Source organism: Carlito syrichta, unplaced genomic scaffold, assembly GCF_000164805.1.
Source record: "Carlito syrichta isolate Samal-C Ts95f unplaced genomic scaffold, Tarsius_syrichta-2.0.1 Scaffold71964, whole genome shotgun sequence".
Classification (NCBI taxonomy): Eukaryota; Metazoa; Chordata; class Mammalia; order Primates; family Tarsiidae; genus Carlito; species Carlito syrichta.
Genome location: NW_007016060.1, coordinates 175,670 through 198,914, shown reverse-complemented (window position 1 = coordinate 198,914; position 23,245 = coordinate 175,670). Strand labels below are relative to the sequence as shown.

Here is a 23,245-nt window from a genome sequence, read left to right as displayed (position 1 = left end):
TAGACTAGAGAGTGGAAGCTGGCAGCCTATGGGCTTTGTGTTATTTGACCTGCACAGTGATGTCTGTTTTATTATTTGCGTTTAATGCCTTAGAGGAAGCCTGGCATTCTCCCTTTGACCACATGTGCATTTCGTACATGTCCGGTTGCCACCTTTTTTCACCTGATATCTGTGGACCTAGTTTAAATGTGTACCCTTATTTTACACATGCGTGTGTTAAAACAGGATTTGTCCATGTCTGAAGAGACCTACGATGACTTTCCCCTTTGAAGCCATTATTCTGCATGGAGAGGTTTCTGCAGATTCAGAAACACAGATCAGCTTTCCAATTTCTGTAGAAGCTGTGTCTCGTAGGAGACTCAAAACCATTCTTCTAAGTTTAGTTTATTTTTTAGTCTATTGGATTGGCTTTGCCTTAGAGGAAACTTGAGTATTGTGGAGTCTGATTTCAGGTACCCTACTGCTGGAACCCTACTTCACCCCACTATCCTTCCAGCAACCTGAAAATACACACACACACACACACACACACACACACACACACACACACACACACACACACACACACACACACACCTCTCTTTCGTCCCCAAACTCTGAACATATTTCTTTGACTAGACAAATCCTTCAGGTACCCTACTACTGGAACCCTACTTCACCCCACTATCCTTCCAGCAACCTGAAAATACACACACACACACACACCTCTCTTTCATCCCCAAACTCTGAACATATTTCTTTGACTAGACAAATCCTTATCCTCCATTAGAGATGGAAAGATAAATTGTATGAATATGTCAATCACCTCTGCTCGGTCAAGTTGTATGTACCAGTTGGTATAAATGGCAAGTATCTTCTCCATTTTAATGGACTACTCTACTAAATTCCTGAAGACTTACATTGAAAAGCACACAAGAATATAAGATTGAAAGACTGCATGGCTAAATTCAGCCTTTGATATTTATTTCTAAAAGTATGAACACATCTACAGAGTAAATTACATTTGACATTGCTTAGTTGCAGCTTAAGATTCTAAATGACATTCACCATTTTCTTTTGTTTGAAAAGGTTGATATCTATTAAAATACCATTTTGATATAGTTATAAAATAGACTCAAAACTCATTAATACAAATGAGTTAATAGTACATACCAGTGTATTTTCAACTAACATGAATAGCTAAGTGAGTAAAGAATTGCTATTTCAATATTAAGAAATCATTCAAAATGGGAAAAAAACTGGTTCCCAATGCTGGTTGTGTCTAAACTAGAAAAAAATGACTTTATAAATAAATATTTGATAATATTGATTATGAAATAAACATTGATGATCTATGTATATATACATGCCTATTTTTGTTGCATAAAGTCAGTCAGATTAAACACTACCAGCAAATTCATATGTAAAATGCCAAAAGTTTACTAAATTCATATTGTGTTACATTTTACTTCTATTTTCAAGTTTCAAAGCAAATATATGCATTTTTGTATGTACGAGAGTGTACCCACCAAAAAAAATCCAGAATTATTTTTTGGGAGGACAGGACCCTTGTGGTACAGGCTTACCCCACTAAGTTAAGTGTTCGAGAAACCCACTGGCATCACTGTACTAGGTAACTTTGGGAGAGGCTGTGTTTGGCTTCAGTGAATTTTTTTTTTTTTTTTGAGATTCTTTCCATATGTTTGATGGATGATTTACAAGGACACTTGCCAACACTGTGCTGTGTTAGCAGTTTTTGAGCAAAAACATCATGACCCCCACGGGCCCCCCCCATTCACCCAATCTCACCCCAAGTAACTTTTTTTTGTTGTTTTCCTGGATGAAAAAAGTCCTCAGAGGGAAATGTTTTGACAATGTGCAAGAAGTAAAACAAACAAACAAAAAATTGGCAGAAGCACTAAAAGCTATCAAAATTGAGTTCAAAAACTCTTGAGCAGTGGTAAAAGCATCTCAACAGATGAATTACATCAAACGGAGAGTACGTTGGTGGTGACTGGAGGTTAAATGTGCAAGAACAAATACACAATTTTTAATAAATTCCGAGGTTTTGGGGTCCGTACTCCTATATATTTACATGTATGGATATACGATCTTGTCTTTAGCAAACAAAATAACCCCTTATTTAATTAATGTATGTTTTAAGTAGGTGAAGAAATATTGAGTTGTCTAGAGACGGAATTTAAACACCTGTGTGGATGAATAATTTGAAATTTACTCTTGAATAAGAGTGTTGTATTTAATACTTCTTAGATGTACAGTTGATCAGGCCAATGAAAACTATCCCTTATTGGTTAAATATCTTTCCTTGTTAGTAACATTTTAAACTTCTACTCATTCAAAAAATGATGATATGTGTGCACATATACATATGGTCTTCCTAGATTATGTCCCATAAAAATGCCAGATCTCTTATAATACCGTAAAAAGAAATCGGGCCATATAATTTAATTAGTAAACATTCTAAATCAACAATAAATTTTGATTTAACTGTTGTCATTTTTGTTAAATAAATTTGATAAACATTGCCAGCAGATTTACATTCAAAATGCAAAAAGTCACTAATCTAATATCACATTACAGTTCACTTATACTTGCAAGTGGCAAAGAGCATTCTCATAATTTAAATAAATATGTTATTTGAGATACAATTTTCAGAATTAAAACATTCAGTATATCACGCTTTTAAACTAATAATCAGATTCTAACCAACTCTACCAAAGTGACTATCTTTTGTTGCAGGACCCCAGATCAGTTTCTGGATTGTGAGATTTTAATGATAGATTGTAATTTAAAATTAGGAGACACTCTCCCATTTGCAGTCATTGTTAACTGTATACTCTTTCATTTGTTCAACAAAGATTGCACGTCTACATGAACAAGCATTTCCCCAGGTACTGGAGAAATAACAAAACAGCCAGATCTCTTCCTGCCCAGATGTGACTTACAGACTAATGGTTTGAGGCTCGAAAATCCATAAAGCATTATCAAAAAGCTAATGTCTAGGAGAATAAAAAGAGCATACATGAATTTTTTCTACAAATCTCTTTTAAAACAGTTCTTTGGGCTCTAGACCCTAAACTTTAGCTTCAGAAGTGTGAATTCTGACTGAGATTTATTCTAAATACAATAATAAAACTCTAAGACACTTCCAACTCTTCAAGTTCAAAACTTTTAGTTCAAACCAATAGAGTTGTTGGTAAGCAGAACAATGGTTAATGGATTTTCTAATTGGATCTTTCCTGATGATATGCATTAAGTAGCTGACATCACTGACAGAAATACTAAACAGCTAATAAACAGGCTAAGAGAAGGAACTTTGAAACTAAAAACCCATGTGCACACTGATATGTCTGCACGTGCAGTGTGTGTGTGTGAGAGAGAGAGAGAAAGAGAAAGAGAGAGAGAGAGAAACGTGGCTTCTGATAATTATTTTAAATAAAATAGCATCAATATAATTGAAGTTGTTGGGTTCTTTAAAAAAAAGTGGAAAAGAAAAGCTGCTGCAATAGTTATTGGTATAAAATGATTTTAAAAGTTAACCAAGTAATTAACTTCTATTTTTGTTGAGGAAGAGAAAGGAATAAAAAATCAGGGGGAAAAGACTATATACACATTAAGAAATCTTATCTGCACTCAAGATGCTCCTTAGAAAATAAACTCTGATTCAGACTCGTTTTCACCCGTTTTTCCCTCTGCCTTCGGTTGCAAAACCAAACTCTTACTACTTCTTTCTCCAGATTCAGTTCTTCAGCCATCCGCATGATCTCTTGAGAGGACGGTTTATTCTGTTCTCCAAAGTGTCTCTCCAAAGCATCTTTAGCAGCAATACTGGGTGGGGTGGGGGTAGGGGGTGGAATTATGTTGTTTTTAGTGAAGTTTGTAGCAGATCAAAATTAAATTAGGTTGAAATCCTAACTAATAACATCAAAAGGAAACTTAAGGATTCTGAACACAAATGTATAGTTTGTTAGACTTGTACATGTAGACTCATGTCTTATACCGGGTAACCTTACCAGAGTCACAGGAAGAAATAAGTAGAGCGGCCTAGGCCTTCTATGTTGATCCCACTTTGTGCTACCAGAAGGCATTGAATTATTGAAAAGGAAAGGAACACTTCCCTAGAGATTTCCAAATATCTCCCCAAAATCATTTAAGTTGTTTACAATAGATGAAATGTCTAGTGAACCACTAACCAACCAAAACAAAACCTGTCTTTCGGGATTTACTATGTGTGCCTCACAGAAGATACAGACATCAGCAAACATTCTTTCAGGGTTGAAATGCAAGAAGTCATGCTGGACTTTGAGAGACTGAAATACTGATTTCTCGTGTTGCTATTTAATAGCATAAATATTGTACCAAAGATACCGAATAGCCAGAGCAAGGAGTTATATCTAAACAGATTTCAGAGATGGCTGCTCTCTTAGAAGTGATTGTTTGGTTGCTGTGTTTTCCAGAACTTCTGGAGCAAAAATATTCTTGAATTAAACAACACATAATTTTTTATCGAATATTGAAAATTACTAGCTCTCCAGTTCTCACAATTAAGTCACTAAACTATGCTTTTTCAAAACCTGTCTTGTGGCTGGCTGTGGTGCCTCAAGCCTGTAATTCCAGCAATTTGGGAGGTAAAGGTGAGAGGATTGCCTGAGTCCAGGCGTTCGAGACCAGCCTTGGCAACTTGGTGAGACCATGTCTCTAAAATAAATCAAGAAAATGAGCCCAGGATGGTGGCGTGTAACTGTCGTTCCATCTATTTGGAAGGCAGAAGGATCACCTGAGCCCAGCAGGTAGAAGCTGCGGTGGCCGTGAGCATGCCGCTGCACTCTCACCTGGGCGGCAGAGTGAGACTCTGACTCAAAATAAAATAAAATAAAATAAAAAAATAAAAACCTATCTTGTTTCTTCAGTTAATTCTATTCACCTTACATTTCATGCTATGTCGTGGCTGTATCGCACTCATTCTATTTGAAAAATATCTTCTGCTTCTTCTAATCACTTTTCATATAAAGAATACCTTATAGTTGTTCTTCGTTTTCTTTTTCTTTCATTTGTTCCCACTTTTTCATTGCACAAAGCTACAATGTGGAAAAGAAAGATAGTTACAAACACAGAGTCGATCTTCTCTTTTTTAAAATCAGATTTGGGTTTTCAAATTTTCTTTGTAGAACAATACAAAATAAAAATGCCACGCATGGTTGTCGTCAATTTTGGCAGTCTGGGGCATTTTATATTACAGGCCTCAGAGGGGAAAAAAATGTTAATACAGAAATAAATATTCACCTTGCAAAGACTGTTTTCTGCAAATAATATCCTCACCTTGCTTTTGTGGGGACACTCACTGAAAATACTCTCTCACCTTGGCTCTTTATCCAGCTTTGACACTAATACGAGTCGTTAATTTTATCTCATTAAATTGCTTATCTGGCAATGGCTTATGTCATATACTGGAAGACGAGTGTGTACAAAGGCCCTGTGTTACACTAATCTTAGGTTATAAAAGTGGTTCACGTTCAGTTACTGCAGTAAAGCACAGAGGCGGAAAACCCGTATCTGCTAAAAAATAAATATTTCACCACATCACGCTGGTGTTACCTTATCTTCAAAACTTTTCCTTATCTCTCCTCAATTTAGTTCTACTTTTGTGCTGGCCTTTGGCTGTTGTTGCTTTCAGTCGGATGTGACAAGATATTTGTTTTTCATTTCAAAAAGAAAGGGGAAAAACTCCCTCAAATCCCTTACTTTTGCATGAATCCTCCCACTGTTTTTGCTATTGTGAATAGAGCTGCAACAAACATACATGTGCAGGTATCTTTGTTGTAGAATAATTTGAGTTCCTCTGGCTATATTCCCAATAGGGGAATTGAGGGAACATTATGCAGACATAAAGAAGGACAAATATACGGACTTTGCAACAACTTGGATGGATTTGGTGTCGATCATACTCAGCAGTTTATCACAGAAACAAAGAATTGAGTTCCATATGTTCTCACTCTTAAGGTGAACTTGAACAATTATAATGCTATAAGAAAGCGATTGGCAGTAGTGGAAAACCATCAGTGGAGGGGGGTGGGATTGGCAGTGGAGGGAAACGGGGAGGGAGGGGCATACCTCATCAACAAGGGTACCTGCATGATTAATGTTTGTACACCTAACCCTGAATTGCACCGCACATCTTTATAATACATTAATTAATTTTTTTAAAAAAACGTGGCCTGGCCTTCAGAGACAGCACTTTGGTACCTCCCACTTGCTCGGCCTCCTCCAGCCACTTGGATAATATTGCTTTCAGCTTGCACGCGTTCTTAAAGCTGAGCTGCAGGTTCTCAAATCGGCAGATCGTCGTCTGGCTGAACTCCGAGCCGTGCACGGCTGCCAGGGCTTCTCCAACATTCGTTTGCGTGTATCCTGGGAAGGGACGATGGAGACCCTTAGCCCCAGTTTTTCAAGAAGCATCCATTTTGGTCCACGATCACACACATCTGCATGTCTTGTCAATGATTAAACACATTTTTAGTGATGTATTTTTGGCAAATTAGAGTTATTTAGTAAGGCTCAGTGTGGTATTGCCTAGTACTTCAAAAAATATTTCTTCTAGGTGATAAATTACTTTTCTCTAGATGTCAAAATAATTCAGATAGAAACATCTGCTATTCATAATATTTAGGCAAAGAGGATAGGCGTGTCCTAAACATTTTATACGTAAAAATTCTTGCTCTTTTTATCATTACATGTCAGATAACATATGCCTCGAAATCTTTAATATATTAACTATGATGAACACAACATATGGTGATAGATCATAAAAATGTTATTTCAATTGTCAGAGTGAAAAAATCTAACTATTGTTGAAGGGTGCCAAATAAAACTAAGAACTATGATTATTTCCTCTAAAAACATGTTTATTATGAGTCTGCGATCACATATTTCATGTATCCCTCCGAGAACATTTATTATAGTATTTGGTAATGCTTCTATCTCCAGACAAAACAGCCTTATTGATTGTCCCAAGCTGCAATATTTATTATTTAGAGTACAAGCTGAAATAAACCGTCAACATATAATTTGAAACATTCACAGCAAAATAAATAGAAAACCAAATAGAAAACTGAAAATGGATATTATAAAGATACCTAGTGCTGTGTTTATCATGTAGTAACTGCATATTATTTCAAGGCCTAAGGCTGTATACCTATATGTATAAAATGATCACATATGATGCCCATCAATAAATATTATTATAAAATCACCTGTGATTCATTCTGCAAGTGCAGAGGTTTGAACTATCATTTTGATACCTTAAAGAATACACAACTTCATGAATTTTAACCAAAGTCAATTGTTGCAATTATTTTATGTTAAAAAAACATTTTTTAATAGAAATTGAGCAAAAGCTCTGAACAAACAGTTCACAGGAAAGAAATACAATGATTGTCAAACTTGTAAAAGAATACTCTTCACTCTGTACTCATAATAAGAAAATGTTTAAATGAAATTATCATAAGATCCCTGTCTGGTTTGCAAAGATTGAAAAGAGTTAATACCATATTTTTTCCTCCAACCTGTAGTTATTTATTTTGTGTTCTAGTCATACACTGTTCTCAGTGATGGGGGTATACCATTAAGGAGAAAACAGAAGAAATAGATTCAAAATATCTATGACCATACCACTGTGAACACGCCTATCTCATGTGATCTCGGAAGTTAAGCAGGGTCAGGCCTGTTAGTACTTGGATGGGAGAAATAGATTCAAAACCTGTGCCTTCACAGAGCCTAGATTCTAAGGGAGTGAAGAGACACTCATGGTGGTAGCAGAATTTGGTACAACTTCTACGGAGACCAATTTGACAATATCTTTCAAAATTACAAATACACATATTCTTCCATCAAGTAATTGTGCTTCTTATTTCTACATATGCATTTACCAAGGTGCAAAACGATGTTTATAGTTTTAATCATTGGGTCACTGTTTTAACAGCAAAAGATGAGAAACAACCAAAATTTCATCAGTAGAGGACTGGATAAATGGATTGTGGTATACTCCTAAAGTAGAATTTAACAGCTCCATTTAAAAAAAAAAAAAAAGGAGATCTAGGAAAACTAATACTGGAAACTCCAAATTACATCTGTATGGAGCAATATATGTATTTGCTTACATAGGTATATGATATTACTGGAAAGATACACAGGAAACTATCAACAATAATCAACAGAAAAGCCAAGCAGGAGGGATAAATGTCTCCTACACTCATACTTTATAATCATATGAATGTATTATCTATTCAAAAGTTCAAATAAAACATAGGTAAAAATGGGCACTTCAAAATGAATTTTGAGCCAGGTAATTTGGGAAACAGTGCCATTAATTTAAAAATTTTTGACTTAAGCTATTAAGTATTTAAAAGAAAGAGTTTTTACTTTTTTTTCTGAAGTCCCTCCCTCCCTCTCTCTCTCCCTTCCTTCCTTCCTTCCTTTGTGAGTTGGGGGTCTCACTGTGTGACCCAGACTGGAATGCAGTGGCATGATCATGGCTCGGCATGATCACAGCTCACTGTGCCTCAGCCTCCCGGGCTCTGGCAATTCTTCCACATCAACCTACCAAATAGCTGGGACTACAGGTACACACCACCACATCTGGCTAATTTTTTGTTTTTTGTAGCAGCAAGTTCTCTCTATGTTGCCCAGGCTGGTTTTGATTTCCTGGGCTCAAACCATCCTCCGCATCGGCCTCCCAAAGGGCTGGGATTAGCGCATCCTCCCTGTAGATTTTCATTATTTGGCTAATTTAGTCTACAGCAGGGATCTAGAATGAGAACTACGGCAGGCTTTGGATCAGCGTGGAAGAGGTTTAACAGGAATAGATTAAGGATTGGCAGACCAAGTTATTTTCTCCATTGCCTTTAGCAAGCTCATACCTAACTTAATTCTTCTCACTTTAAATTCATTGGCAAACTTCTCAAGTTCTCGGATTTCTGGAGAATCCAAGTCGATTGGCTCTTCCACCAATTTACTTTTCCGCCTGAGTTCCTGCTTGAAATCGACAGCTGTGGGGTCCTCGGCCAGGAGAGGCTGGTGGATAGGGGGAAACCCATGTCCCAAGGTGTGATCTGGAAACTTGTAGAGACAAGGGGTCAAACTACCTGTGAGTAAACAAAGACAAAGAAAAAGGGGTTTTGATTTGCATTTCTCTACCGATGAGTGAGGCTGAGCACTTTTTCATGTGTCTGTTGGCTGCCATATATCTTCTTTTGAGAAGTGCCTATCCATGTCTTTTGCCCACTTCCATATGTTCTCACTCATAAGGTGACCTTGAACAATTATAATGCAATAAGAAAGCGCTTGGCAGTAGTGGGAAACTGTCAGGGGAAGTGGGGGGTGGGACTGGCAGTTGGTGGAAACTGCTAGGGGAGGGAGGGGCATACCTTGTCAACAAGGGTACCTGCATGATCAATGTTTGTTTACATAACCCTGAATTGGACCCCACATCTTTATAATAAATAAATAAATTTTTTAAAAAAGAAAACAAATATTTGTATTATGGACATTTCTGAAGAAGAAGAGAAAAAAAAGAAGCTAAGCAAAATACATGTATACAATCATTTGTGCATACTTATTAAATTATAAAAAAGAAAAAGAAAAAGACCATTTGTAACAATTCCTTGTTTCTATACAAGGAAGGGTTTTGCCTGCTACAGACTGTTATTCTGCTGTTGCCAGAGTCAATTCGACAAGTCCTGTATATACGAGGTCCAACAACCGGTTTGCAAACCATCCTAGAAAAAGTGCTCCATACCTTATTGCTGAATATCACTAGGGTCACCTTCGAAGTACTCCTCTTGGCAAGTTGTGCACTCACACCAGTGCCTAGTCCATCCGTCGAAGCAATTTTGGAACACTTTTTCGGGATTGGCCGTCAGACCTGTTGTAGTTATTTGTTGAAGTCTGACAATTAAGTTGGTGAATTTGCCACCGTGCGCTGACGTTGGCAGCACTGTACAAATAACTGTATTGGAACACACGCCATACTCACCTGATCTGGTCCCCAATGACTTTTTTTTTTTTTTTTTTTTTTACCCAAAGATCAAGGAAATATTGAAAGGAAGACATTTAATGACATTCAGGACATCAAGGGTAATACAATGACAGCACTGATGTCCATTCCAGAAAAAGAGTTCCAAAATTGCCTTGACAGGTGGACTAAGTGCTGGCATGGGGGCCTAGCTTCCCAGGGGATGTACTTGGAAGGTGACCGTATTGATATTTGGCCATGAGGTAGGTAGCACTTTTTCTAGAATGAGATTGCGAACTTAATTGTCACACCTCATAGGAACAAGTTTCATCCTGAGAGTGTGTTCCTAGGTCCAGCTTGTTCTTACATCTGACAAAGTTAGCCTAGGTACACAACAGACACAGCAGGCTATGTAGTACTGTACTGTGATGTTTAAAATACTTTTCACACAAATAACACATAAAAAGCAAACAAACACAAAAAATAAAAAAACATTTTTCATCTTACAGTACTGTATCTGTGACATGGCTGCTTCTACACTTGCTTTCAGACATGATTGGTTTGAAATGAAGACACTGTACTACAGTACTCTATACAGTACTGTACAGTAAAGTATGCAGAAGAGCTACTTGTAGGGTATATGTACATGACGATGTATGCCAGACACGTGAACCAATGTACATGTTCGCACTTTCGAAAGTTTACAACTTGAGAGTTCATATGTAGGGGACTTACTGGACTTAAATGTTACCTTGCATTCAGTTCTCTGAAGTAGAAGTCAAAGGAGCTCCGTGGAAATGGGATTCATTATTTTCTCCAGAGCAGCAAAATCAAAGACAATGTTAAAGGGAAGAAGCAGGGTTTTGCAAATAATTAAAATAGAAATAAGCAACTTTTCCCAGAAGCGTAAATTTTCTATCAACTTTTTCTCTTAAAAGACATCTACTAGAATATCATTGTAAGATTCTAACTGGAATGTAAGCGTTGATCTCTGTTTTCTCAATTTATTGAGCAAATAATCTGTGATGTTTGTTATAATCAAGGCACTAAATGCTTTGGGTTAAGTACTAAGTTTTCTTGTGATTGAGAAGTTGACTTTACAATATTAGAAAGCCCCACTTTTTCATTAGTAAAAACTTGGTTTCAATGGGAATCGCATGGGTTGAATATAGTGCATAAAAGAATTATGCGAACATCAAATATTTTAATATGATTAAATAGATTTGAGAAGTGATTAGATATTAACAAAAGATGACTGAACGTTTTATTAAAAAGTTACCAGGCTGGGCACAGTGGCTCACACCTGTGATCCCAACACTTTGGGGGGCTGAAGCAGGAGAATCGCTTGAGTGCAAGGGTTCAAGACCATCCTGAGCAACATAGCAAGACCTCATCTCTTCAAACATAAAAATAAAAAATTAACTGGGCCTGGAGGCGCATGCCTGTGGTCCCTGATACTCGAGATGCTGAAGAGGAAGGCTGGCCTTAGCCCAGAAGTCAGAAGTCAAGACTGTGGTGAGCCATAACCGTGACACCTCACTCCACCCTGAGTGACAGAGTGAGACCTGGACTCAAAAGAAAAGAAAAGAAAAGAACACCAACAAAATCTCTTAAAAAGATAATATATTTTTAAAATGTCTTAAAACATATAATATAATGGAATCATTTCCTGATTATTATTTAAGAAGTAAAAATAAGTGGTGACAGAGGTTATAATTTTAGCTATAATAGGTAATCACCCATAAATGATGAAGCATCGACTCTAATAAGTGGATTTAATGATAAATTTTAAAAGTAAAATTTTCTGATTTAAAAAATGCCTATTTCTGTAGCATTTGCATTGTATTAGGCATGATAAATAATCTAGAAATGATTTAGAGTATAAAGGGAGATGTGGCTAGGTTTTATGCCATTTCATATCTCAGACTTGAGCATCTTCTGATTTTGGTATCTTTGAGATTCCTGGAACCAAAACCCTATGGCTACACAGAGATGGCTGCATGGCCAAGACATTCTGACATAAAAATATTGAGTAATTAATCATTTATCTTATGAGTATGAATGTTTATCTAAAAATAAATTACTATGGAATACATACTATAATCATTCTTGGAAACTTACTAAAAAATGTGGTAGAAGTTCATGCCACTTACAATTTGTCCACAAATCAAAGACATGAGTAATAATGTATTTTACCAGAATATATAAATTTTGTATTAATATATCAATATTAATGAGTAAAGAAAAGTGTAACTCAGCAAATTGTTGGCTTATGTTATTTATAGGACAATAAAGAACACGTCTGATAGAATGGACTATTCTTCTGAGCAAAGTAAACATACAAGTGAAAGATTAAACAAAATGACATATGACAAATGTGTCTGCTTCACTGCTGTGAAAAAGATTAGAAAGAAACTATTTATGACTTGATAATCTCATGCCACTTTTACAAAGTAAAAGTTTTCAGGTTTACTTCACTTTTTAAAAAGTCAGTTAACTATGTGTTTTATGTTTAAAGTGTGCTATATAGAACAGAGAAACGTTTAAAAAAACAACTGTAACCACTTTTAACTTATTATGTAGCTTTTTTTGAAAATGTTTATTGCTTCATTTTTAACTTCCTATTTGTTTTAGATTGCTGCTAAAGTAAAAGACTATTAGATATAAGAAGAAAATGGATGATACGTATTTTCACATCTATTTCATTTTTACCTCAAGACTTGTCTTTTACCTTTGCTTTCAGAGTTGATTCTCACGTACATAAAAAAACCCTTCATATCTTTCGTCATTCAGATATTCAAGCATCCCTTAGTATATTTAATAATGGAATATCTTAGAAACAGTAAAAAAAAATTCAGGCTACTGTTTGATTTTGCACACTAAATATATTCTAAGACACTTTAGATAAGTCATTTAACCTATGTCAGATTAGTTAATTTTACTTAATTTATTGCATATTTTTAAATAACATACCATAAATTCTGAATTTGTTAGCAATCCTATTTATAATTCTCAGCTATTCTTGCCAATCATAATCATCCACGGCTACAAATCTTCTATTCAACACTCATGCTGTGTTTATTTCACATTTGTCACCTTCCTTATCCTTATATAAACTGAAGAGTTAGGAAGGATAGATATTGCTCATAATTGAAAATTTAGGAAATTTTAATAGAAACAAATTCAACAACTTCCCTCCAGTGCCACAGTGAACTCACTACGCAGTTGAAAATAAAACTGAAGTCCAATAAGTGTAGCAATAAACCACATCAAAATCATTGCCTAGTCTATTTTCCAGGCAGTCTATACTCAAGTATATTAAATAACTTTTCTTTAAAGGGCTTTTCTGTGTTTAAACATATTTGGCTACGTTAAACATACTTGGCTACGAGAAAAAAATATATTAGAAGTGTGCCATTTCTATTTCCAGAAAATTTTAAAAGGGTAGTTTATACATTATAAATATGTGGGAAAGTAGATATGTAGAAAACAAGTTTGAACGGAGTCCATGAAAAGTACTCAGAAAATACCATGCTCCAAGGTTTGTTTTCCAGAGCAAGAAGGAAAACACGATGTATAAACACATTTCTATTTTGCCTTATATGAGAGTATCCACAATCATCTGCAGGGTCAGTTTTCCAGGAATTAATTTTACCAAGAATCTCATCAGTGTTTCCAAGCACAGCCCGGTTGTTTTTCTGCCAACTGATCCTGTATTTGGGGGAGTGTGAGTGATAGGAATGGTATCTATGGAAAGACATTTTTCAAATTATTTTAAAGTCTAGGACACTGGGAAAGAAAATAGGAAGAAGATAAAAGATGGGGTGAGTCACGAGGAGAAGAGGGTTCATAAACATTTTCTAAAACACGGATAAAGAAAAATTGTCTTGAAGCCTAGACAATACACATCCAATAGCTTGGAAGTGTTGGCACACCGTCTGCAGTCCCAAATATAATCTCACATTGCAGATGAATCCACCAGTCTTTCTGAATTGCTATGTGTGTATTTATGTGTGGTGAGCAGAGGAAAATCTTTTTTATTTATTTATTTATTTAGAGTTAGGGGGTCTCGCTCTGTCTCCCAGGCTGGAGTACAGTGGCAGGATTATGACTCACTGCAGCCTCAACCTCCTGGTCTCTGTCGATCCTTCTGCCTCAGTCTCCCAAGTAGCTGGTACTACAGGTATGTGCCACCATAGCCTGCTAATTTTTTGATTGTCTTGTTGTTTTTTTTTGTAGATGTGAGGTCTAGCTATATTGCCCAGGCTGCTCTCGAACTCCTGGCCTCAAGTGATCTTTCTGCATTAGCTTCTCAAAGTACTGGGATAACAAGTGTGAGCCACTGTGTCAGGCCTGATAAATCTTTTAAAGCAGGGAGTGGAGGTAGGATAGAGCCTGCCTTTCAAGGAACTGACTCTGCGTTTCATGAATGACATGGGGCAAGTTGCTCTTTGCTCCTGTGGTTAGCTGACAACATCTCAGGTTACAGGTTGGATGCCTTGAATGAACTGAGGAAGCAGAGGGACACAGTAAAATACACCCTCCACTGTGCTTGTAACGTGCACAGAAGCATGAATTTGAAGTTTCTCCTGCATGAAAGTTTGAAGCAAATCATCAGTTGCAGTTGTGATCTTTTCACTTTTGTGAGTTGGTAAAGCCTGTCCACATACAAGGAGGGGCCACTGTCTGTTTTTGTAAGTTGAGTATAATTGGAACACAGCCAGGCCTATTTGTTTACATACAGCCTATGACTGTTTTCCTGCTACAATGACAGTTTTGAGAAATTATGACAGAAACCAGAAAGGTAAAGATATTTATCGTCTGGTTTCTTTTAGAGAAAAAGGTTACCAATCCCTAGTTTAAAAGGAAAAATACATCATGTTGCTGCTACTGAAAGACCTTTCATGATTCAGAGGCAAACCATTTTTAGAATGACTTCTTCCCACAGAGCTGTTACAATCAGAACTTAGGACCAAACAAAACAAAATAAAGCAAAATATAATATAATATGATATGACATGATATACTATAATATAGTTAATATAATGTAAAGAAAAAAGAATGAAAAGATGTCTTCAAGGCAGACAATTTCTCTGTATCATCTGACAACCTGCTATCTGTTGCCTCCCAGGCAAAGAGGACATTTTCAACCATACTGATCTTTTCCCCATTACCCATTTCTCATCAAGAAGAACGAATGCTATCATCTTATTCAAATCCCAAGCACTAACTTTTGTCTCTCACACCATTCTTGGTTTGGCCATTATGTCACCTATCCATGCTGGGTTTGACGCTCTTACCATGAGGGTGATTCATTGTGTCCACAGGCCAGTGGGAAGACTGGATGGCCCACTCAGCATATTTCCTAAATCGCTCTCTGCTTTAGATATTGTACAACAGAAACCATCTCAGATACTCAAGAACCAGAGTTTTGAGAACTAGTTGATATTTTGTTCGGTTTTGTGTTTATTTAGGAGAGATTTTGAATAGCGCTTGTAATTCTCTCTGTTTTCTGTCATTTGTACTGTAAGTTGTTGAATACTCTAAACTCTCAGGAGTGAAGGGACAGAAGAAGGAACTTGGCTGCATGTGTATCTGAAGAGAAGATCAAAAGAGAAAGCGAGGTGAGTTGGTACCAATTTGCACATCTCACACCATAGGGTCATAGCACCCACAACTTAGGCAGGAAGAGACTGAATCTCTGTGAAGCTAAGAAACTTGCGCAAGTTTAGAAATTAGTTAATGGGGTGGCTAATTCATTGCTCCCAATTAGCCACTGTCTGCAGTCTGCCTGTTCCTGGACCGTTAGGCACAGTAGATTCACATGACTATGAAAGTACTCCCTACCAACCTAAGAATTAGCTATTGCTCTTCCCTCCTGAGGGTTATTAATGTAATGAGATGCTCAAACTAATGTAAGTGTCAGAATATGGGTAATCCAACGACCATATTAAAATAATTTCCCATCTTCTAGAAATATAGTTGTTCCTGTGGCTTCACTTCAATGGAGAGTATTGACACTGAACCTGTCTTTGTTGTTGATCAGACACTTCCATGGATTGTGTGGAAAAAGCTGATGTGATTCATGCCATGAAAATGCTCAAAAAATTCAAAGGACTTAAGCAGGTTTCTGTTGTGTTTTATGCCTTTTCTCTCTTATTTCTGAATTCCTGTATTTTGTAGCTCAATTTGTGAGACTTCTCTGTGAATAAAAGCAGGAATGTTCAAGTTCTCTAAGATTTACTCACTTATGAAGCAAATACTCACTTTGAATATATGTCAAAATATGGACATTCTGACAAATTGTAAAGCGTATCACATTTTTATGATCTGGCTCTGGAAAATATTCAAATCTAATCTCTATGCTTGCCATGGTGAGTTTTCCTTTCAATAACAAAGCATATTTAATATTAAGACTCCAAGGATACCTCTAAATCTTGGTGTAACCCTTTTGCTCTTGATGTCTCCAAGCCGGATTTTGAACTGTTTTAAAAGATTTTCCTGGGAGTCTTTCCTTTTCAACTGTAATGAGGAAGAGGTTCATGAAAAAGGTTTGTTGAGCTTCTGCTTGAGGAAACTTGTCTCAGCAAAATCTGAGCCTCCGGTTGCCTGAATGTGAACACAGGCTTGTCGACTCCAGTACTGGAAGCAGAAAAGTGCTAGAATTCTGAGACCAACAGTGGCCCTCTCTGATTTGGTGGGGAGGAGGGGGTGGCAAAACCGTCCTAAGTATTTGGGCAGAAGATTCTTGGCTGCTTGTCTGTGACTGGTTTCAATCTTCGTGTGAACTTAAAACAATGGGCAGGGACTGCTCTGTACTGGCTTAAAAGGGAAACTAAAGATGGACACGGGTTCCCGGTAGTCCCTGCGAGTGAGCTGTGGGATCTTAACGCTAGAAAACAGAGGCAGGTGTTTGTCATTTACCGTCTACATAATCCAAATGTTGTGAAGGCCTCAGAAAGCGCTCCGTCTGCAACTCTGGTAGTTAAATACATGCATTTGGCTATTTTAGATGAAAGTAGTTTATCATCAAGGAGGGCTGTTCTCATTAACTATGAATACTGATTAATTATGTAGATCATAAAGAATCAATTTTCAGGAGAAAAAGTATGGCTTTTTGATTTACTGACCATTGAAAAAATTCATCAGTGTTTACAGGTAATCATTAAGAACACCAGTCTACATTTTACCGTAAATGTGAGGGTACCAATTTGTTCAGAATGCGGCATGATGGAATACAAGAGAAGGGACTATTTTTCTGGAATATTGTTTTATTGTAAAGTTTTAGTGTTTTAATTTGAAACTGAGAAGTTTTGAGAATAAAGTATTAATTCATGCATGTATGTGTGTATATGTGCATGTGTATACACATGTATGTGTGTGTGCATATGTGCATTCATATATAGTGTATGTGTATTCATGTATGAAGTAATTAAAATTAAATTATTTTCTTTGTTTTATTTTTCAAAATTATAGGCATAAATCCATGTTTGTTTTCATGGCTTATCTGGATGATAGCAAACACAAGTTTATTAGAAAAGATTTCCCTAACATGTGATTTCTTTATCCACAGGTTCTGTCTCATACATACATACACACATGAATATACACGCACATGCATACACACACATGCATGGATACACATATGCACACACATACACATATACATGCATACATACACACATGCATAGAGACACACACAGACATGAATACACATGCACACACATATACATACCCATATACATATGCACACATACATGCACACCTACATGAATACACATGTGAACACACACGTATGCATTCACATGCATGCACACATACACACATGAATACATAAACAATATGCATACATATACATGAATTCATACACACATGCATACAAGTACACACATACATGAATACACAAATGCACACACATACACATATATATGCATATACATATATCCACATACATGCATGCATACATGAATACACAATGCACACATATATACACACTCATGCGCCTACACACATGAATACATGTGTGCACAAGAATGTATACATATACATATGTACACATACACACATGCATACACAAATACACATATGCACACACATATATGCATACACATACATGCATATATACACGCGTACAAACATGAATGCACATATACACACATATACACACACGTACACACATGCATACATACACACATCCACATATACATATACACATATGCATACATGTATATACATGCACACACATACATATACACACATGAATGTGCACATACACACATACACAGATACACATGCCACACAAACACACATACATTCTCTCGCACAGTCTCAGTTCATCAATAAGATTTATTTTCCTGCTGTAGTTATGAATATAAAAAATTAAATAATTTATTTAAAGGCAAATCAACAAATAAAAAACTTATACACAACAAAACTGCATTTTTTTCAACCACTGAAATCTTTTCTCTGTCCCTGTCCTGAAATTAAGCCATGAATTTTGTGATGCGTCAGTCTCTCAGGCCAGATTTTCTCATTCTGCCAAGACCAGGCCTCCGTGCCTTCATACTGCACCCGTGAAGATGAAACTGTGCCTGTGTTGTTTATGCCTTACTTCTCCAGGGAAGAAAAGGACGCAGGGTCAGATATTCCAATCCCAGTGAAGACTCAGAAGCAATTCAGAAAGGGCCCAGAGTCCTGCAACAGCCATCCCTAAACCCCACCAACCACCCTCAGTCTCAGTCAATGTCTTCTTTGTCTCCATGACCCCCGTGTTCAGAACAGATACAGGGATGAGGCGATGTTCTCTAAATCAGTGCTGTCCGACATGGTATCCACTAGCCACATGTGATTATTGAGCATTTGATGCAGCTCATGCAACTGAGGACTTGAATTTTAAATTTTATATAATTGATTAACATATACATTTAAATGGCCACACGAGATCAGTAGCTACTAGTGGAGGTAAGCCTGTAAAGAGCATCAACAAGTGGCAACCGCAGTTGGACAGTAGTGAATTCAACAAAAAAAGCATACAAAGTCAACACAAGAGTTAAGAATTAAGCACAGCAGTTTTGGGTCATGTCAAACAGCATGAGCAGGTAAAAGCCCTGTAGTTTCTTAGGGCGTCACAGATTGGAGAACATGCCAATAAGTGGTGGTTTTTAACAGTAATTTCCAAAATTAAGAGACCAGAATTGAATGCCATGCTCTGGTCACCATTTCCTCAGGCCCAGAAAATGCATCTAAGTGTCCCCGATTCAATCTCATGGAAGAAGACAATTTCGCTTACCTGCCATCACTCCATAGGTTGATGGCTGGTTTCCATAATGACAGGAAGGCACCGAATAATGAAGTCCCGTTGCTGCGTTTCCCATCATTGTCACCAAGAAATGGGTGCGCAAATACATAGGAGTTTGGATCAAAGACAAAATAGACGGGACTGGTAAGAAAATGTATGAGGATTCAAGACACATTCATTTCATTTCAAAAATACACATTTATGTGACTCTTAAAGTTATATGCCAATAATTTCTTCTCATTTGGAGGAAGTTCTCCGATGAGTTGGTCAAAACTAGGGGTCAAAGTTTGTCTCAAGTAATGAGATCATTAATCATCGAAAGGAAATGTATCTCTCATTAATGGTCCTGTCCTCTGTGCTATGGCTATGAGTGAGATCTGAAGGGATGACTGACCAGTTCGGCCCTTGACTTTTTGGGAATTGAAGAATTCTTGTGGGTTCTATCCAATACAGACATTGCAACAAACTGATTAGTGAAATAGTCTCTAAACAGTCTAGCTTAGCATGGTATTATAAAGCAATCTGTCTCTAAAAGAATGAACACAGAAATTAACTCTTGAACACTCTGTGCTTTTGCTTATTCTCCTGATAAATTTATTTCATCAAAGTGGGTATGGCAGAGAACCCAGACTTCTGCTAGACACAATAATAAACACCTCACTACATTCAGAACTCTATTGAAAACCTGTGACAATGTCCGATCTATTTATGTTAACGTTGAAACCATGAAGTTGTAGGTTTTCTGCATGTGCAAATAGATACAACTTTATTCAAATGAGAAAGCCAGTCAAAAAAGAAGTTCATCAACTGTTGAGTGGCTTAATATCCATAAAGTCACATATACACAAAACCACTTTATAAATGGTTATATGCTTCATGAAGTCAATGCGTGTTTTGAAAGTAAATTTGATTATTAGAATTTTATCAAGTGTTAAACAAAAAACACCAAATTGACTAGGAGCATTAACAATAAAACCACTAGTCAAAGTTTCCTTATATATTGTATTTTCTCATTTATCTTTCAGATTTTGAATGTATTGGTGGATTTTCATAAATATAATCATACCTTCTTAAATAAGTGAGATATTATAAAGAATTTGGATTCTTTGAGAATATATTTAATCTTGTGATTAAAGACATGCCATCTTTTCATAAAGTAAACCATATTTTTAAAAGTATAGGACAATCTTAATTTTTAAGTATCTGCATACATTTGTTTCATAACTAACAAGCAGAAAGAACTACAGTCATTTTGCAATATAACGAGTACACATAAAAATATTACTATACATTCCAAAGTTAAACAAATGAACATTAAATATGTTAGACATCCAAATATTCTCAGTATCTAATGTCTTAGGACATTAGAGATATATGATTATAATTTTATGGAAAAATTATAAATCAATGCTATTATAATTTAAAACATTTTTAGGTCATTGTTAGTGATTATGAATTTTTTTACTTCCGAGGTTTAAGTAATTTTTGTTTTTCTGACTTTAAGAAGCTACAATACTAGATACATTGTTACTTATTTTTAAATAAACAAGTAGGATTTTAATCCTGAAATGAGATCATTTTGCTAGACTATTACTTCCAGTGTAAATTTTATTTTTATGCTGACCAAATTCTACTCACACATAGTAAGTTAGTAGGTTAAAAAAACAATGTATTATTCTCCTTATCCTCAATTCATAGAACAGTCTATTATATGATTAACCATGTGATAATCATTTACATTTATTTATAACATATTTTGATAAAAACTCTTTATTATATTTTCCAAAAAATATCTTTGAGAATACATTAAATTATGGGAATCTTTGCTGGATGAAAACATCTCTACATTAAATGTTTTTACCAAAGTCCAAATATCTGATATCTAGATTATTTAAAATATAGCAGAAGATTGATGATAAACTTACATATATTTTTGAAAACTGCCTTATTACAATAAAAGGTAGATCTTAAATCTTTTCAATCAGGATACAAATATATCAAAATTTAGAAATCAAATTTTGATTTCTAAATATACATAATTTTGTTGCACTTCTAGATGTAACACAGTTTACATTTAAAATAAATGCAAAGGAAATAGTATATTGCTATCTAGTGAAAGAAATTTACTCAATTTGTCTTTGCCCTCTTACAAATCGGCTTTAAAACTTTTACAACTCTCTTTAGAACTCAATTTTGACAAAATTTAACTTAGTTCATGGGCTCTAAATGCTATATTCCTCCTAGTTTTGACTTCTGAGTTTTATATTATGCTAAAAATATAGGCTTATTAAAATCCGTTGAATTATTTTATTATTTGAAATCTATTGTTGGAATTGGGAATTACTTGTTTGTGTTTAATACAAGGTTAATAGCTGTTTTAGACAGCAGTAAATATAATCTAAACACAAAATAAATCTTTAAGACAAAGAAGGAGCACCTTTTAAAAACAAAATTATTTAAAAATATTTATTTCATTTTGCTCCTTATTTCATAAAGTTCCATTATACCGGTTTTCAGATTAAAAACATCCAAGTGCACTGCTTTCTTATGTAGAAAACAGATCTTTGTGATAAGTCAACATTAATTTAGATTGCGCTGAATAGTACTTTAAACAATTCTTAGACATTTTGGCTTTTTAAATCTCTAGAATATCTAACTTAAAACAAGTTACATTGAAGGGGAAAATAAAAGATGCAAAGAAATGATGAACTAACAAGATTCAAACATCCATTCCGACATCTTCGGTCTGACCATATGTAAACCACGATAAAAATCAGTACCTGTGGACATCACGTTGGTGGCATGGTTGGAGACTGGCAGACATTCAGCAGCACTGTGATGCATGATCAGAGGCAGAGTTGCAGAAGCCTCAGAATTCAGAGGTATAAAGGTATCCGCTGAAGTAAAAGATTGGCAACTCATTCCCACGAGCGAGTAGAAAAATCAAAAGAACCGATGCTCCCCAAATCAGAGTTTTATTCGATTACTGTTTCAAAGGGCTGATTCAATTCTCACTACTTGCATATATACATCAGGGTGGCTCTGAGGCCCCAGAAGGGCGCGTGCTAGTATTTATAGTGTGAGGAAATCCCTTTATACATGTTAATAGACTTTTCCCAGGAGTATTGCTTTATCAATCTGAACCGTCTTTCTTTCTTACCCAAACACAATCCATGCCCAAGAAGAAAGCTGGTTCTGAGGTATAGACTGAGGGGAAGGGAGAAATCTGAAACTTTATTTGACAACTTCAATAATTCAGACCTTTTAGAGAGGAATCAAGAACTTCGAAAAAGTGTTCCGCAAAGGAAAAAAAGCCACAGTGGATTGAAAAATAGTAGGTGTCCTTTTGCTACTAACACAATTGCAAATTTATGTATATGAGATGTTTTTTCTTCGCTTTTGCTAACTTCTGATTAAATCTGTAAAATAATATAAAAGAATTACTACATCATTTTAAGAAATTGAATATTTAAGTTAATATTGAGAGATGCATATAAGATTAAATATGAGAATAAGTATGCTGTCAGTGACTGATTCATACTCAAAAATGTACAGTTTTGAAAACCTGACAATTTCATTTTCACTGTAGTAAAAGTAGAACATTTTAAAAAATATTGAATAAAATGTAGTATTGTATAAAAAAGACAAGCATGTGTGATTATAACTTTCCCTTGATTTCAATTTACTCATCAAAAACCAATACTTAATAAGCTCTTACTAGACGCTGACAGTATTCTAGGCATTTCTACAGTTATGTCATGCAAATCTCACAACGCCTTTGTGAGTTGCGTATCATGCCATCCTCACTAAGCTAGAAGCTGAAATCTTGGTTGCTCCATCACAGAGCCCAGGGTAACCATGGTAGCACCAAATGGGCACTTCTCTCACAGAAAATGCTGACCTTCTGTGAGAATGAGAAAATAATATGCTACAAACAA

The 23,245-nt window shown here is 35.8% G+C and overlaps 1 protein-coding gene across 2 annotated transcripts; it reads right to left on the bottom strand.

The window, feature by feature from the left end:
• Window positions 1–3,412: 3,412 nt before the first annotated feature.
• On the bottom strand, window positions 3,413–22,354 carry POU1F1 (POU class 1 homeobox 1). 2 transcript variants are annotated; one of them, XM_008052750.1, is made up of 6 exons: window positions 22,088–22,354; window positions 19,299–19,448; window positions 8,916–9,140; window positions 6,244–6,408; window positions 5,018–5,078; window positions 3,413–3,828 (listed from the first exon to the last, which is right to left on the bottom strand). In XM_008052750.1, the coding sequence occupies exons 1-6, from the start codon at window positions 22,227–22,229 to the stop codon at window positions 3,624–3,626; spliced, it is 948 nt and encodes a 315-aa protein (XP_008050941.1). In that variant the 5' UTR covers window positions 22,230–22,354; the 3' UTR covers window positions 3,413–3,623. The 2 variants fall into 2 exon arrangements, with proteins under 2 accessions (XP_008050941.1, XP_008050945.1); XM_008052754.1 differs by having other exon boundaries at window positions 19,299–19,370.
• Window positions 22,355–23,245: the final 891 nt, after the last annotated feature.

Coding starts and splice junctions, on each gene's coding strand:
- POU1F1 (XM_008052750.1), bottom strand. CDS start 22,229: ATGAGTTGCCAATCTTTTACTTCAGCGGATACCTTTATACCTCTGAAT. Junction 9,141..19,298: donor AACCTATGGAGTGATGGCAG/GTAAGCGAAATT, acceptor GTTTACTCACAG/GTAGTTTGACCCCTTGTCTC. Junction 6,409..8,915: donor AGTGAGAAGAATTAAGTTAG/GTATGAGCTTGC, acceptor GTCCCTTCCCAG/GATACACGCAAACGAATGTT.